The sequence below is a fragment of the Anarhichas minor genome, unplaced genomic scaffold (assembly GCF_050575085.1).
Source record: "Anarhichas minor isolate MPS153535 unplaced genomic scaffold, ASM5057508v1 ptg000004l, whole genome shotgun sequence".
In the NCBI taxonomy this organism is placed as follows: domain Eukaryota; kingdom Metazoa; phylum Chordata; class Actinopteri; order Perciformes; family Anarhichadidae; genus Anarhichas; species Anarhichas minor.
Genome location: NW_027466450.1, coordinates 71,053 through 89,206, shown reverse-complemented (window position 1 = coordinate 89,206; position 18,154 = coordinate 71,053). Strand labels below are relative to the sequence as shown.

At 38.2% G+C, this 18,154-nt stretch overlaps 2 protein-coding genes and 1 long non-coding RNA gene across 6 annotated transcripts in view; 1 reads left to right on the top strand and 2 right to left on the bottom strand.

The window, feature by feature from the left end:
• traf3ip1 (TNF receptor-associated factor 3 interacting protein 1) overlaps positions 1–830 on the bottom strand; it is a 19,157-nt gene extending 18,327 nt beyond the window's left edge. Inside the window, exon 1 of one of the 3 annotated variants that reach the window (XM_076105146.1) lies at positions 588–830. In XM_076105146.1, the coding sequence (XP_075961261.1) occupies positions 588–710 (123 nt within the window). In that variant the 5' untranslated portion in view covers positions 711–830. The remainder of the gene's footprint in view (positions 1–587) is intronic. The other 2 variants (XM_076105130.1, XM_076105139.1) reach the window with 2 other exon arrangements.
• LOC142964686 (anterior gradient protein 2 homolog) lies at positions 34–18,154 on the top strand. Its single transcript, XM_076105160.1, has 8 exons — positions 34–1,605; positions 2,252–2,358; positions 2,596–2,659; positions 13,901–13,953; positions 14,688–14,764; positions 15,179–15,242; positions 16,410–16,493; positions 17,618–18,154. The coding sequence occupies exons 2-8, from the start codon at positions 2,274–2,276 to the stop codon at positions 17,665–17,667; spliced, it is 477 nt and encodes a 158-aa protein (XP_075961275.1). The 5' UTR covers positions 34–1,605; positions 2,252–2,273; the 3' UTR covers positions 17,668–18,154.
• Positions 3,838–9,481, bottom strand: LOC142964659 (uncharacterized). Of its 2 annotated transcripts, XR_012957550.1 has the most exons (7): positions 8,900–9,481; positions 7,951–8,038; positions 7,324–7,433; positions 7,202–7,242; positions 6,994–7,069; positions 6,784–6,897; positions 3,838–4,435 (listed from the first exon to the last, which is right to left on the bottom strand). It is a non-coding gene; the product is annotated as an uncharacterized LOC142964659 (long non-coding RNA). The 2 variants fall into 2 exon arrangements; XR_012957546.1 differs by lacking the exon at positions 3,838–4,435 and having other exon boundaries at positions 5,999–6,900; positions 8,900–9,475.

Below are 18,154 nucleotides of genomic sequence, written 5' to 3'. Positions count from 1 at the left end.
AGCTGCAGTAAGCTGCTCAGCATCCGGGATCTCAACGTGACGGACGCATTTAGCTAACTTAGTCCTCACAAACGTCTCACTCTAGTTAGCTAATAGTAGACAAAAAATGGTTTGATCCCTGCGTGTGGGTCGTGCCTAGCAGCTACACGACGCCGTAGACACGGCAGGCTAACGTTAGCTGACTAGCTAACCCACTGTGTTAACTTACTGACGTTAAGCAACCTAACATTGAATTGCTAGTGAACGTTAGCATCTATTTGCTTTGGTTCATGTCCGACCTTAATGGTTTAGCTGCTGTACGAGCTTACTCGTAACACGGAAGACGGATTGAGAAACGCTGCGGAGGAAGTAACGTTAGTTACTGCGAAGTTAATGTTAGCTGAGTTACTTGGTTAGCATAGTCCATGCTAACGTTGGTCAGGTTATATTAGCCGGATAACTGGCTAGCTTGTCTGTGTTTTTAAATGATTAGAACGGACCGGTTGGCGCTAGCCTTTTCATATATATGGGCAAACGTGGCTAATGGTGATAGTTAAACAAACGTATAACTTGCTAACGTTATCGTAACGTTAGCATATCAGTCTCACCTCGCTGAAGATGTCGTGGAGGTATCTAAACGGTGGCTTGGTGAGCAGTTTGTCCGTCAGAGGCGGTTTCTTTATCACTTTGCCGAGCGTGTCCTGAGTCTTCTTCACCACGGCCCCGTTCATAGCAGCAGTCCACAGTGAAGCTAAGAGGCTTTAACGCAGAAGAGACAGCAAAACTATCATGGAGGGTAAAAACAAACTGCTGACTCTGTCGCCTGGTTGCTATGCCAATATTCAGCAATCCCACAGTGCATCATTGATGAAGACTGCGCCTGCGCCGAGAGTTACGGTTGCTAAGCACCGCTTGTGTCCATAGCAACAACTAACAATCTGCAAGAATGCTGATGGTTTACTAGTTGATTGGTTTGATGGATACAGTAGACAGACAGACAGACAGACAGATAATAGACTGATAGTCAGATAGATAGACTGACACGTTTTGGCTGAAAGAAAAATCTAATAAGACGGGTATGAGAATATGTTGCTGTTTCTGTAAAACTGAGTCTGCCCTTTTGATCTGAACCTCCTTTAAAAGCCCACGAATGTATGTATAAGCCCATATGTTTTCATGAACCCCTTAAGAAGAGTGCCATTAGTTGTTAAGGTCAGCAATCAGAGCAGTAGTTTAGATAGGGTTAAAGAGATGTTTTAGGTAGGCCTAAGAGGTGTGCCACATACAGTGTTTTGCTGAGCCCTCTAGTGGTTTGTTGCTATGATTTGATTGCAAACCACACCGGTCCCCTTTCCAACAACATCAAACATTCACCAAGTGTGAGACAGAATTAACAAGGTGGTTTTCAATGATTGCCAGCTTCGTATCAATCAGTCTGTATCAGTCTGTATCTCAGTTCTACTTCAAACAGTGCGTGTGATTCAGTGCGTGACTTCCTTTCTTTAAAGCACACTGCTCTGATCTACCTGTTTGGTGAGTTCATTTAATAGAAAACACACCTGACAAAAGAGAACACACAGTATATCGAAGGATAGGTACAGGCGCTTGTTGCTTCGTGCTGTCAAGGTAAGACATTCAGGGTCAGAAACACTTGAATTAGGAATGACTTTTTCTGTAGAAATGAACATAGTGTTTTGATAGAAGATAGAGGCCTATAATTAGACTCTTTAATCCTACTTTTTGACACAAATGTTTTTTTTCGTCATAGTAATGGGATAGTGATAGATCAGCTTTTATCAGCGTTTTTTATTTTCATTACAAAAATTAATATGTGTATAATAATAGCTCACAAAAATGGCGATAATGATCATAACGGGTAACAGCTGGAGCTTTTAATGAGAAAGATTTTACATAAAGTCAGCGTCTAGGAATTATTTGTTAACTATTTCTACGGTTGCTGCTGTTCAACCGTTTCGAATACCAGCTTTGTTAAACTTGTTTGATGAGTTGGCCAAGGAAAACGTGAACAGCAGAAATCTGTGCCGGCTGTTCTTATGTAATGAGAACAGCCGAACTTTAAACAGGTTTGGTTGATTTTCGTAGGAGAACACACGGAAAATGAAAATCTTTTTCGTAAGATATAATAAGAACGGTTTATGCGGACACGTGTGCTGTTAGTAAACCCTGTAATTGCAGTGGGTCTAACATTGTCTTTCTAATTGCAGCAGCTCACTGAATTTCCCTCTTATCTAATTGCCAACTGTCATTGCAGTTCTCTCAAAGGACGTGTAGAGATGCTTCGCTTGGTCGTGTTTGCTTTGTTCCTTGGTATCTGTGCAAGTGCTGGAAAACAGAAAAAGAAAGAGTCCTTGTCCAGAGGTGGGTGATCCTCCTTTTTTTGAAGTTTGTACAGCTTTATATTCCATCTCAAGAGTCATTGACTCACTGAATGTAAAGCTGTGAGCTTGGGTTTGAGTCACAAGACAAACAAATAAAGTTTTGAATTTGAACTGAGCTTGTCAGGGAAGTGATTCAGTTAATATATACGTATAGGAACCATGAGGTAGTGTGCCATATTCATTAGTTTGGGCTTTTTTTTGCTGTTTTGTTCTGCAGGATGGGGGGACAGCATTCGTTGGGTCAAAAGTTATGAAGCGGGCCTGTCGGAGATGGTCAAACGGTAAGACTCTACACATTGATAGCAGCCTCGAATATTCATTGAATCTCTTTAGTAAGGACTTTTGACATATTTTCTTCCTAATGCATAAGGAGTATGACTACACTGTAAAAAAAATTCTGTGTAATATACGGTAAATTACCGGCAGCTGTGGTTGCCAGAACTTCACCGTAAAAAATAAAGTGAGAATGTATAATACATCACGGTATATCTTTTTTGCAACCGTAGATTTCACAGTTGAGAACAGTTTTTTGTTTACGGTAAATTACTATAAAAAACAGAGATTTCATAAACCTGTTTAAGGTAATATGCAATTTAACGGTAAATTACCGGCAGCTGTGGTTGCCAGAACTTCACCGTAAAAAATAAAGTGAGAATGTATAATACATCACGGTATATATTTTTTGCAACCGTAGATTTCACAGTTGAGAACTGTTTTTTGTTTACGGTAAATTACTATAAAAAACAAGAGATTTCATAAACCTGTTTACGGTAATATGCAATTTAACGGTAAATTACCGGCAGCTGTGGTTGCCAGAAATTCACCGTAAAAAATAAAGTGAGAATGTATAATACATCACGGTATATATTTTTTGCAACCGTAGATTTCACAGTTGAGAACTGTTTTTTGTTTACGGTAAATTACTATAAAAAACAAGAGATTTCATAAACCTGTTTACGGTAATATGCAATTTAACGGTAAATTACTGGCAGCTGTGGTTGCCAGAACTTCACCGTAAAAAATAAAGTGAGAATGTATAATACATCACGGTATATTATTTTTGCAACCGTAGATTTCACAGTTGAGAACTGTTTTTTGTTTACGGTAAATTACTATAAAAACAAGAGATTTCATAAACCTGTTTAAGGTAATATGCAATTTAACGGTAAATTACTGGCAGCTGTGGTTGCCAGAACTTCACCGTAAAAAATAAAGTGAGAATGTATAATACATCACGGTATATTATTTTTGCAACCGTTGATTTCACAGTTGAGAACTGTTTTTTGTTTACGGTAAATTACTATAAAAAAACAGAGATTTCATAAACCTGTTTACGGTAATTTGCTTTAGAAATAACAGCCATGTTATAAACGTGTTTACGGTAAATAACCTTATAAACAGCAACTATATTGTGAAGCTAATTACAGTTTGTCTCAGTAAAAAACACAGTACAACTGTATGATACATTACGGCATTTTATTGAAAAATGCAACTTAACGGTAAATTACCGGCAGCTGTGGTTGCCAGAACTTTACCGTAAAAAATATAGTGACAATGTATAAGACATCACGGTACAAAAATACGGTACAACATAGAACGTAATACAATTGGTTGGCATAGATTTCAGTCAACTTCTGATTATTGTAAATTACAAAGGAAATATCAAATAAAGCAGATTGTAAATCAAGGTACAGACCATCATTGATATACCTTAAGAAACTAACATTCTCTGTGAAAAACAGGTTGAACTGATACAATATCTTGTACAATATACTCACAAAGCAGTGTTGAGATCTTGAAGAAACAGCATGTGTCCATATATATATGAAGGATAACCATGAATAAACATGAAAGGATTAGCCACTTGCCCTGAGTTGATCAAGAGTAATGAGTCACTGAGTCCAGACTTGACTGAAGAGGGCACTCAACATGGTATAGCGTCTCACATGGACATGAAGTTCAGGAAGCTGGAACATGAAGCGTGTATTTTCACCAGTTCTGCTTGAGGACTCGTATGTTGACCATCAGGTATTCACTGTGGACTGGAATGATCCTCTCTGCACCCAAAAACAGAAACAAAGGCAAAGTTAGATTGATGCAGTGCTTCAACATGATGCCTACACAGAAACATTTACTGCCTTCTGCTGTTAAACTGAGCTCCAATGACCTAGAAGAAACCAGCACTTTATACTTAATAAAAAATAATAACTATCAGGTCGAATGGTAAAAAAACTACACATTTCAGCACTAAGGCATCATCAGCATGTGTTTAATTTCTGTCGACAGGCAGCCTAAATACACAGATGCCTCCAAACAATACACTGTGTGCACAATTATTAGGCAAGTTGTATTTTTGAGGATTAATTTTATTATTGAACGACAGTGCTCTCGGTCAATCCAAAATGTTAATAAACCTCAAACCTGAATATTTAATAAAGTAAAAGTGAGGTTTTGGCTTTCTTAGGAGAATATCTATGTGTGCACAATTATTGGGCAACTATTAGTGTGCACAATTATTATGCAACTAAATGAAAAATGTTCCCATCTCACTTGTTTATTTTTATCTGTTAAAGTGAGAAAAATAAACAAACAACTCAAAATTTACAAATAAACGTTATTGATATTTAAAAAAAATAAAATAATCTGTGACACTAGAGCCCCCCTTCTTTTCAGTAATAAGCCTTCAATTCATGGATTCTGTCACTTTCTTGATCTGTTGACGATCAACCACAGCCTCCCAGGTGGACTGTTTTCCTTCACCGTAAATCTCCCGTTTAAGAAGGGCCCACAAGATCTCAATAGGGTTTAGGTCAGGTGAGGAAGGGGGCCATGTCATCATTCTTTCATCTTTAAGGCCTTTACTGGCTAGCCATGCAGTGGAGTACTTGTATGCAGGGCAATGGAGCATTGTCCTGCATACAAATCATGGTCTTCTTGAAAGTTGCAGACCTTTTCTTGTACCACTACTTGAAGAAAGTGTCTTCTAAAAACTGGCAGTAGGTTTGGGAGTTGATTTTGAGTCCATCTTCAACCTGAAAAGGTCCAACTAGCTCATCTTTAATAATACCAGCCCATACCAGGACCCCACCTCCAACTTGCTGGCGTCTGAGTCGAAGTGGAGCTCTGTGCCCGTTACTGATCCAGCCACGGGCCCATCCATCTGGACCGTCAAGAGTCACTCTCATCTCATCAGTCCATAAAACCTTTGAAAAATCTGTCTTCCGATATTTCTTGGCCCAGTCTTGATGTGTCTTGTTCAGTGGTGGTCGGGTTTCAGCCTTCCTTACGGCGGCCATGTCTATGACCACTGAACACCGTGTACTTCTGGGCACTCCAGGTAGGTTGCAGTTCTGGAATATGACTACTGGAGGATAATGGGTTCCTGGTAGCTTCAAGTTTGATTCTTCTCAAATCTTTGGCAGTTAATTTGCATCTTTTTTTCTCAACACGTTTACTTTCCCTGTTGACTATTTGCAACAAAACGTTTGATGGTTCTGTGTTCAAGCCTCAATATCTTAGCAATTTCAAGAGTGCTGTATCCCTCTGAAAGACTTTTATTTATTTATTTTTTTTATACAATTTTTGACTTTTCAGTCAGTTAAATCTCTTTTGTGGCCCATTTTGCCTGAGGAAAAGAAGCTGTCTAATAATTGTGCACACTAATAGTTGCCCAATAATTGTGCACACATATATATTCTCCTAAGAAAGCCAAAACCTCACTTTTACTTTATTAAATATTCAGGTTTGAGGTTTATAACATTTTGGATTGACCGAGAGCTCTGTAGTTGTTCAATACAATTAATACTCAAAAATACAACTTGCCTATTAATTGTGCACACAGTGTAAAGACAATCATCATGTTTGATACAACCAGGGTATCTGCACATCTTATTAATTCCATCAATTCTACATTTTTTGTTTTAATTTTTTTAATTCAATGACTTTTAAGACCTTTTAAATATCTCTAAAATCAATTACATTACTGTTGCAAAATAAATAGAGAAACTAGAATACAGTAAGCTGTATCCTGTTGTTGAGTTGTATTGCATTTGAATAACTGAGCTATTCAGTGTACAATAGCTAATATAACTGCCTTCTCGTTAACAAAAATCAAACTGTATGGCGGAGACCCAGTTCAATAGGAAACAATGACCCCCAGCATTTACCATCAAATAAACATAAGAGTGCACTGTAGGGCCCACTTGGGTGCAAAGACACAGGTGCAAACCCCTTTTGGGTGGATTTTGGAAAGATAAGGGGGAAAAAAGACAAGGGGTGGACATACATCCTCTTAAGTGAAAGATGAAATCATGTCAAGCATCAACTTTTACTCTTTTCAATGCAAAGGTTGCAAATTAAAATGAAATGGCTAAATTCACACTCAAAAATAAAAACAGTGCCTCACCTGGTTTAGCCCGTACCACATATTGTTATCGCAGCAACAAAGGTTTGATTCCCGTTGGGCCATGTGTTGCAGATCATCCCCTCTCACTCCACTGTGGTTCCTGTCTCTCTACTTCTGCTGTCCAATAAAACACGAATGACAAAAAAATCATCTTTAAAAGTAAAAAAAACAACTGCTTGCTTTGGGCATTTAAATGGATTAAAATCCCACCGTTTTCCTGGTTGTCATAAAAGCCAGCAAGTTGTTCCCATCCAAGTCCACAACCACTAGAGTTTGAATGCAATGTCTGAAAGGTGGCAGGAGCAAATTAATTCAATGTTGCAAGATTAGAGTAAATTGTCTTAATTATCTGCACAAACTGCTCTTGTACCAATTAAAATGTTCAGATATTTGTTAGATATGTGTACAATTTACTTACTTTAAAGGAGATTCTTCTTAGCAATGCCACCTGCCTTCGACCTAGAAGTTTCACAAAAGCAATGGAACAAATTGTCTTTCTTTTGACAGACATTCAAGTATTTCAAAGAATTGAATACTGACTTGAACTTTACTCCTTCCACATCTGGTTTATCTTGGGTCTGGAGGCGATCAACAGCAGAGTTGTAGCTGTCAATGGTGCGCTCTGCTCCGCACAGATTTGGATCGTCACCCTGAAATTCAGATCGGATTATTAGGCAGTACCTACAGAAATATTGCGAGTGACTGAAATTTTCAGTGAAGGCACCAATGCCATGAGAGCCCAAATTGCAATGCAATATAAGGTTATTTTGACTACTGTTTCATCTGATACTACGATCCCGTTCTCCTCCAAATCCTTCAAGTCTGTTAGTAATTCAGAGAACACAAATGTTTTGAAATCTTTCTCTCTACACAATAAAACAAGTGACATGTGGTTTGTGTCAGACCTTACATGAACTGGCAAATTATCATCAGATACATAGACAGCTAATATTTTATGTATTGTCTTTGCAGAGCCTAAAGGGTTAAAGTCTCTTTCACAGGCACATAATATGAAAACATATCAGTCCTGTTCTCATCTCGTCCTAAAAACATTTTCTTAGGCTCCACATAGTTGAACCCTTTTTTGAAAGACTGAGCTCTTGAGTATGCTGTCCTCATTGGCCCTCTATGACATGCAGAGAAAAGATCAAATTCTCAAAGACTCACAAACTTTGCTGATGTCCTCATCTGATATTGGTGTGTCATTTTTAAACAGTGAAGTTAGTTTGGTCCAAGAAGGTAGTAGAAACTGTCCCTGCAATTTCAAGTAGAATAAACAGAGAAAAAGATCACTGAAGTTTTCAGAAATATCCATATCACCTTTATCTGTGCTGGTCTCTATAACATTTTCTGAGTCATGCAGGTGAGGGCCACAGTCATGTGATTCAGTTGGAACAGCTGATGACTGAGGAGAAGCAGATTCTCTGTACATGTCACTAATACTGCTGTCTGCTATTTGTGTCTCCGTGGCATGTGGGCGGTAAATGAAGATCTGACCGTGAAAACATTTGACCATCCACTCACTTTAATAATTAGCTACTTTGTGTCTGGACATGTGCTTTCACATAACGCCATAGCACATTTATGAGCGGTAACGTTAACAGACAGTTTATAAGCGGTAACGTTAACAGACAGTTTATAAGCGGTAAAGTTAACAGCCGTCCCAACAGTAACGTTAGCTGTAACGTTAGCTTAGCTGTAACGTTAGCTGATAGGTTACCATTATGCCTCTGGTAGAAATGAGCCTTATAGCTCCATATCTAACAAAGGTCTGCTTGCAACCAGCTTCAACGCACTTAAATAAACAACGTAGTTCATTACTATGAAGTTTGCAATGAAGCACATAACCCCTCGATGTTTTAGCTTTAACTGACTTGCCACAGAAATGACAACTAAACATTTTCCTAGCAAACCTTTGGTAAAGTAAGCTAGCTAATGTTTAACACAGAAACCCATAACCCACGTTACATCCACGAAAAGTAAACTCTCAACTCATTTAGATAGCTAAGTGAACTTACTATTAACGTTGAATGACTCGTTTTTGCAAGGGCGACACAAAACTGCAGAAAACAAAGCCTCAAATTCAAATGTAACGTTAGCTAGCTGACATGCTCACCTTCAGAAGAAGTGTTGTGTTTCCAGGAGTCAGGCCGTTGATCATCAGTAACGTGCTGCCTGAGCGCGCAGAAAAGGCGCTGAAATGAGTTCAAAAGTTCAGCCTCCAACCGTTGCTTTTTTTAAATTGTTGTGTAGGTCTGATCACTGCCGCCTCCGTCCGTCCGTCCCTCTCTCTCTCTCACTCTCTCTCTCTCTCTGTCTGTCTGTCTCTCTGTGTTCCCACCACATTTGGTCAGGTTATTCACTGAGACAGGCACCTGTTGGTCTTAAAGTGTCATGGGGGAATCGCTAAACAGTGAAACAGTATGATCATATAGGGTGCACTGCACACACATTAGGAATAGATGTCACAGGGTGCCTTGAAACTGTCGCGAGATCTGCACCTGCAAGCACCTGCAATGTTACAAAATACTAACCAACAGAGATCAAAAGAGAGGTGGGGCATGGGGTGAGATGCAACTTATGCTCTGCAAAAAAGGATTACAAAACAAGGAAAACTTATGGAAGGTTACTCTACTGCTTTGAATAAGCAGACTAGTTTGCATCTAGCACTTATTGTTTTGTTTGTTGGTTAAATATTAGTTCTGACTGTTGAAACTGACAAAAATTACAGTGTTGGCCTTCAAATTTATCTTATGGTATATTTACATTATTAGCACAATGGTTCGTACATTTAACCGTGACAAAATGTATTTCTTTTTACTAATAGTACCTGCAAAAACTGCAGTGTTATATTTTATATATTATAGTGTATTTACAAAAACAGCACAATGGTTAGTGCATTTAACCTTGACAAAATGTCTTTTTTACAAATAATGAATGCAAGCAACATTGATCGGGCCCTCGCACCTTCACGCACGTCGAGGGTACTAGCAGGACTCTAGTTGCCGCGGCTGTGCTTTCTGTGACCATGAGACACTGCGTGCACGAGTTAGACAATATTTCCTGCGTGTACCAGTGGCGTAGCAAGATCATTTTGCCAGGTCTTAAGCCTCGAATGTTTTGAGTTCAGCTCTGAATACAATCATAAATGTAAGCCTGTAATGATCGACAAAAAAACAAATGTTTTTTGAATGCGCTTCAGTGTTTGTAACATAAAAGACTGTCAAAGTAAATGCAGGTGTCCAAACCGACTGTTTGTTTGTGGTGCAGCTAGCTCTGACAATCACTGCTGAGTGACTCAAAGCGGAAAGAGTCTAGGAGAAATGGCAGAATGTATAGTTCCATGTGGAAAAAAACAAACCGAAAGGTGATCCCATGTGGTCTAATCTATATCATGAATTAGGTTAACGTGACTTCAGACGGGGCCGCTCCGTAGGTCTGCTAACGTCGCTGGACACGCTGCTCGCTAATCGCTCCAATAACAGCTGCTTCCTCTGCAGAAATGCAGACTTTAACTGAACAACAGCTGCTAGTAAAGACAACGTGGGTGTTTATGTCATCGTTTCTAAACGTATGCGTTTACGACTGTCCACAAGAAGAGGTAACTCTGGAGTTTTCAAACAAGTCTACAACATATTAAAAAAGCAGGGCTCTGACATCTTTAGAAGTAAAAGTTGGTCTGATCTCACCAAGAGTACAACAGGGAGTACGCCTTAAGGACGTGTACACCATGCTGAGGTCTGAGTGTCATACAGGCAAAAATCTTTTCTAGATAATCTAGAGGGATTCTGTTCAGGTGACCTCATTGTAGGCCTAGTCCACAATGTGTGTCCAGAATCTGTGGGTTCTGGGACCCATATTTGAGAGATTATGGCCATTCTTGCATATGTCAAAAAATCCACTCAGGGAATAAGGCATCAATTAAGCCCTTTGGGGCTGTTTTTGGGGACCTTAACTTGCAGCTACGAAGTCCAGATTATAGGTAGGTAATGGTGACGAGCCCCTCTTTGAAGGAGAAAAGGAGTCAAATCTCTACCCTGATTTAGAGTATAAAAAGTTAGAGAAAAGACTGGTGAAAACTGGTGCCATCTGGTTCGAATCATCTCTGTTGGGTGCATTTGAAAACACTTGTAAATGGCTTATTGTCCTAATATTCACATATGATGGACAAAAGAGGACCCTCTTAAAGGCTCAATTGGATTCAAGTCATTAGCATGCTGCTAACATAAGTTAGCTTTCCCAAGGGTCTGCAGAGATCTTGCTTTAGATCCTGCATTACGTTATTACAGGGGAATGATTAATACAAAATTCAGGCAGTTTCAACCTTTCACTAAGATTTAATGGCCCGTTTCTCACTTGCCAAAAAAAGCCGAAAAATAAGGCTATATGCCTCAATTTTGACCTTTGGGGCTGTGTTTGGGTACCTTAACTTGCAGCTACGACCGTAAAATTTGGGGGAATTCATATTCACTAGCCCCTCTTTTAACAGGAAAAGGATTCAAATTTCTACTTTGATTTAAAGTGTAAAAATTGAGAGAAAAGACTGGTGAAGGCCATTTCGGATCATAAGTACCATTGGGTTAGAATCCTTTCTGTTGGGTGAAATAAACAGTCAATTTTCAACTGATTTTCGCACCATTTAATCTGTGGGAAAAGGTGGAATGACTGTGAAAGTTTCAGGGTCCTAGCCCATTGTTTTCTATGGGTATGTAGGCCGAATTGGGTAAAAAATCCATAGTTCACTATGGGAAAAGTGTTTGGAATTACCGATTGATTTTCATACCACTTGATCTCTGGCCAAAGGTCGATTGACTGTGAAAATGTCAGGGTCCTAGCCCATTGTTTCCTATGGGTAATTAGGCCGAATTAGGTCAAAAATCCATAGTTCACTATGGGAAAAGTGTTTGGAATTACCGATAGATTTTCATACCACTTGATCTCTGGCCAAAGGTCGATTGACTGTGAAAATGTCAGGGTCCTAGCCCATTGTTTCCTATGGGTAATTGGGCCGAATTAGGTCAAAAATCCATAGTTCACTATGGGAAAAGTGTTTGGAATTTCCCATTGATTTTCATCCCACTTAATGAATGGGCAGAGGTCGATTGACTGAAAATTTCAGCCTCCTAGTCCATTGTTTTCTGGGCGTATTTAGGCCGAATATGGTCAAAAATCCATAGTTCACTATGCAAAAAGTGTTTGGAATTTTCCATTGATTTTCAAACCACTTAATGAATGGGCAAAGTTCGAATTCATCCACCCCCGTCGCCTTGCCAGCAAGGAGCTTTTTGAATACCTTAGCGGCCTCCACCAGGGATATGGGTAATAGATAATATTTGCAGAAGTTGCAGAGTTGGCTGTTAGCTATATTATGGTGTATATCTGTAATCAGTACAATGGTCCGTACATTTAACAGTAAACAAATATATTTTTTAAAAGTAATAAATGCAAAAATCACGGTATGGATTTCTGTTCATATTACGGTGTATTTCCGTTACCAGTACAATGTTTAGTACATTTAACAGTGACAAACTGATTTTTTTACGAATAATAAATGCAAAAAATACGGGGCTGGCTGTTAAATATATGATGCGTTTTACCTCCATTGGCAGCGCAATGGTCCGTACATTTTACAGTAACCAAATGTATTTTTTAAAAGTAATCAATGGAAAAATCACGGTATGGATTTTTGTTCATATTATGGTGTATTTCCGTTACCAGTACAATGTTTAGTACATTTAACAGTGACAAACTGATGTTTTTACAAATAATAAATGCAAAAAATACGGGGCTGGCTGTTGAATATATGATGCGTTTTACCTCCATTGGCAGCACAATGGGCCGTACATTTAACAGTAACCAAATGTATTTTTTAAAAGTAATAAATGCAAAAATCACGGTATGGATGTTTGTTCATATTACGGTGTATTACCGTTACCAGTACAATGTTTAGTACATTTAACAGTGACAAACTGATTTTTTTACGAATAATAAATGCAAAAAATACGGGGCTGGCTGTTGACTGTATGATGCGTTTTACCTCCATTGGCAGAGCAATGGTCCGTACATTTAACATTAACCAAATGTATTTTTAAAAAGTAATAAATGCAAAAATTACGGTATTGATTTTTTTCATATTACGGTGTATTTCCGTCATCAGTACAATGTTTAGTACATTTAACAGTGACAAAATGTATTTTATACGAATAATAAATGCAAAACATACGAGGCTGCCTGTTAAATGTATAATGCGTCATATCTCCATTGGCAGCACAGTGGTCCGTACATTTAACAGTAACCAAATGTGGTTTTTAAAAGAAATAAATGCAAAAATTACGGTATGGATTTTTCTTTCATATTACGGTGTATTTCCGTTATCAGTACAATGTTTAGTACATTTAACAGTGACAAAATGTATTTTATACGAATAATAAATGCAAAACATACGAGGCTGCCTGTTAAATGTATAATGCGTCATATCTCCATTGGCAGCACAGTGGTCCGTACATTTAACAGTAACCAAATGTATTTTTTAAAAGAAATAAATGCAAAAATTACGGTATGGATTTTTCTTTCATATTACGGTGTATTTCCGTTATCAGTACAATGTTTAGTACATTTAACAGTGACAAAATGTATTTTATACGAATAATAAATGCAAAACATAGGAGGCTGCCTGTTAAATGTATAATGCGTCATATCTCCATTGGCAGCACAGTGGTCCGTACATTTAACAGTAACCAAATGTATTTTATACAATAAATACATGCACAAATTATTGTTTTGGCTGATATATAGATTTACGGTGTTTCACTGTCAGATAAACTGAATATAACCGATTTACAATTTACGGTCTCTTACTGTTGTGATTTAACAGTTTTTCACTGTAAAATTCACTGACTTTTCTTACAGTGTAACAATGTATAATGCAGAAGACCATCTGATCTATTACTAATGGCATAAAGGAAAATAAAAGCATAAAATGATTTATTTGTCATTATTCTTTTAATATATGTCCTTGGGACTTTGATATCTCAGGGATCCTGTTGTGTAATACCGCATCATGCTCATTGTGTTGAGGAATGTGTTGAGTCGTTTCTCTGTGGTTTTGCTCTCACAGTAAGAAGCCTCTGATGGTCATCCGTCATCAAGACAACTGCCCACACAGCCAAGGTACTGCAGTCACTCTGGTTTGTCAAAGCGGAATAATATTGAATATAACAATATAGGCTTACATACCCCGCATTGTCCCTCTAACACAGACCTGGGCTTGGTTTCATGGGGAACACAATGGGTGCATTCCTCAATAATACCTAGCCAACCAAGCAGGTTATACCCATCAATCACACAGCTGGTTTTCAAGAAGTAAGCTCAATGGAAGTCTCCACTGGCATGTCTGAACTCATAAACAATAAAGGCCACCTACAGGGCGAAATCTGGCTTTTACTTTTGTCAGGTTTGAGGAATAAAGCAGAATATTTGACAGCCTGCCTTTGAATGCCGGAACATACCAGTGTTCCTCATATATAGTTTGGTTCACGACTCAAATATACTTACTTGAGGACAGTTTAAGTTGGGCACAGCCTGTTACATTGCGTAATCTCTGGCAAGAAAACTAGACGTGCATACTCTGTAGGTCCCGCCCGCAAAACTTGTTCCTAACTTTCTGTCTGTCAAAAAGTCAAAAAGTTAAGCGCGTGGGCCAGAAGTTTATGAACACAATATGTGTTAACTGAAAAATGGTTGAACACATTTACAATTCCTTGCACACGTGTTTCTTTTTGAATCTCTATCGGTGGGTTGTTGCAACCACATTAATAGTACATAAGGTATTTCTATATTGATGACTTTCAAGCCAGTCCTGTTTTCTCATCACAAATCCAAGCTAAACAGAATTCTTTCAACAGCGCTGAAGAAGGCATTTGCTGCTGATAAGTCCATCCAGAAAATGGCGGAGAAGGACTTCGTCATGGTCAATCTTTTGGTAAGTTCATTGGGCACATATGAGGACATGTTTTTGTCAGCGTAAAACCATGCACACATGTACAAATTGCAGCAAGTGGTGAAAAATTCTGACTGAGTGACTGATATAAAGAGGTAATGTGATGACATGATAGAGTTCCTGTAGCCCAGTACAACGAGGCGATGTTTCAACTAGTATTTTGGTCCCTTTTGTTGGTTGAAGCATAATATTTTTTGTATGCATTATTGTAAGCACTACTTAAATTGATATACAATATAAATAAGTCAAATATCTCACGGTGAATCGTGGACACTGTAACAAGCTCAGGCATAATTGATATTTATGTGCAAAGATGAACAGCATCTAGTAACCATCTGCCAAATACTTTATGCCCACTTTTTAGTACTAGAAATTTATTAATTGTGCTTTTTACAGCTAGAGACCACGGATGAAAATATAGCCCCCGATGGCCACTATGTTCCCAGAATCCTCTTTGTTGGTAAATACTTACACTATTTATTAGGGGTGTGTGGGGGGGGAATCGATACAACATAGTAACGCAATGTTTTGAATGGCAAAATTGTATAGATACACAGATGCCAAGTATTGATCTTTTATCATATAAATAATTAATATTGCAGATACAAATGAAACCTTTTGGTAACAATTGCTTTTTCGGTCCACTTCATAGTGCTTTTTCTTTGTCAGTGGGATTGGACTATGTAGACTGTGATACAAACAGGTGATTTGTCAGGTGCATGATGCAACATTTATGACAAGTTTTTAGTCAGTCTGTCTGCTTGAATGGCAAACACATTTTTGCTGCAATTAAAAGGATTAAAGTCAATCAAATGAAAACTTTATCTTTATTGGATAACAAATGTTTACAAACTGCATAATTTGCAGGTGAAAAGGGTAATAAATTGCATTGCATTATTGCTGTACTCAGCATATCACAAAATGTTTAAAGCCGCAATAAGATAAAATCGTGGCTCAAGTATTGGGATCAAATCGTATCGTGGGTCCTGTAATGATTCCCACTCCTACCCCATTTATCGTGATTTAGAATTGATTTAAGCAATATTTAATCTAATAGGATAATCAATTGAAAATATCAATTTCCCCTTTAATGGATCACTCTCCCATCTTATGAGTTAAACAAGAATATATTTGAAAATACTCAGGACAGATTTTTGCATCCATTTGAGACACTGAAAAACCTCACAGAAGATTTTAAGTCTTTTTAGCAGAATTCAGGCACGTCAGTATATATAGCACAGATGAGAAGGAAAGGAATACAGGCTAACAGACTCAGTAGTAGTGTATTCTTAATAATGTGTGGGAAGTGTTGGGTGAACTAGGACTGGAGATTCTATTTCTAAGTCCAAAATAACCACTAATTTGGCTGAGATGTCACCACATGGCTCCTGGCTGAAACTGACACCTGCCATCTGTTTGCTTCTCTTTCACATGTCCTCACTTTATATTTTTTAACCGTCACCGCTTGACCTCCCTCTTTTTGCCATTTCATATCTTCACTGCTAGTTGCTTTAACAGCTGTTACAGAATCACTCGGTACTACCAAAGTGAGCAGCCCAACACTTATTGCAATCATCAGATAATGTTGATCCTCAGCCGTCTATGTGTGTGACATGTCTTTCTGCAGATCCATCCAAAACTGTGCGCACTGAAATTGTAGGAAAGTTCCCGACCCACCGCTACACCTACGAGCCGGCTGACATGATACTCTGTGAGTGACTATCCACTCTCTCTGATGATGGGGGGGGGGGGATGTCACCTGTCAGTAGCGTGAAGACAGACTGTTTTTAACCCTCATCTCCCTCCCTCTATATTTTGACAGCGAGTTGGGAGAAATCTTGCAGCTTCTCTGCTCTAACGGCTTTTAGAGATTTTGTGTAATTTTCAAGACATCCATGTCCAATTTGCAGAATAAAGTTTAACTTCTAGAAACACAAGGTAGGGCACTTTTATAGAAATTATGATCATTAATGAACAAAATAGGGACAAAATCACTCAAAAACTATTTGACATGGTGCATTAAATGTGATTTTGCCAAAATGTAAAAAAAAGAGATGAACTCAACACTGTACTGTCAACACAGAGGGGCGCTTTGAAAAAAATATTTTGAATTAAAGCTGCAAGCAGCGATGTGTTTTGCAAAGCCCTGCAAAAACTATATTTCAAAGTAAGTGTGATTGTCTTCATAGCACTGACTATACAAGGGCTGGTTAACTTAATTCAAGTACATGTCTTCTTTATCTTAATTGGCAATTCTATCTTATTTGCGGTTAAATTCAGATACAAGGGACATGTTTGTTACAGATCCTCCAGTATGCTTTGATACTTATTCTAAGCTCTGAAGTTCCAAGACAAAAACATCTCATGTCAAATTTTTGTTTTGTTGCGAGTTCATCACAAGTTCATACGTTCAACCGTAACCTTTTAAAATAATTGAGATTCACCCTCTGGGGACCATGAATATCTGATCCAAATTCAGTCTCAATCCATCAAGCAGAAGTTGAGATATCTTACTGTAAAAGTGAAAACTTTGACCTGCTGGTGGTGCTAGAGATAAACCTAGGGAATCATCAACGTCAATAAGATTCATCCTCTGGGGACCATAAATAGAGGTACCAAATCACATGGCAATCCTTCCAACTGTTGGTGAGATATTTCTGGACAAAAGTGGTGGACCCACAGATTGACATTGCTATGGCTAGTTGTACTTTCAAGCACAGCTCATGTCTAAAATGATTTTTTATTTGATTTGATGAGGCATTTTTGCAATGAGCCAATCAGCAAAGAGAAAAGACTTATGTTGCATCTTCTAATTTGTCTCTTCTCTTTCAACAGTGGCCAAAAACATGAAGAAAGCCAAAATAATGTTGAAGGCTGAACTCTAACACGTTTCAATCTGAGATCGGACTTCTCTCCACCCGAGTCATGCTGGTCCGCCTGCTCAGTGTTCAGAGACTGACATTTTTACCTTCTCTTCAGAGCTCAATAAAACCAAAATAAGTAATTAGAAAGTAAAGTGTCCATTTTATTATACTCCATAGTAATTGTGCCGACAGTACCCTGGTGCTGTTGAAGCTTGCATGCAGGATAACGTATTAACTCATAATTGTTAAGTTCAATTTGAATTTAATTTTAAAAAGCATGGTAGTATTGTACTTAGAGCTTTTAAAGGATGAGTCATTTTGGGACGTATGCTTATTAAGCAAAATTAAACTATTCCTCTACTGTTCTTTTATCAGCTGTCAGTTGGCCATTTTTATTTACATTTAATTAAGAAATGGATATATTTAAAACATAAAGGAGATAAACTACTCGTATATTTAGTGAAAGTGAGTGTTACCTCAGAGAGTCTGGGTGTAGGTTCTCAGAAGA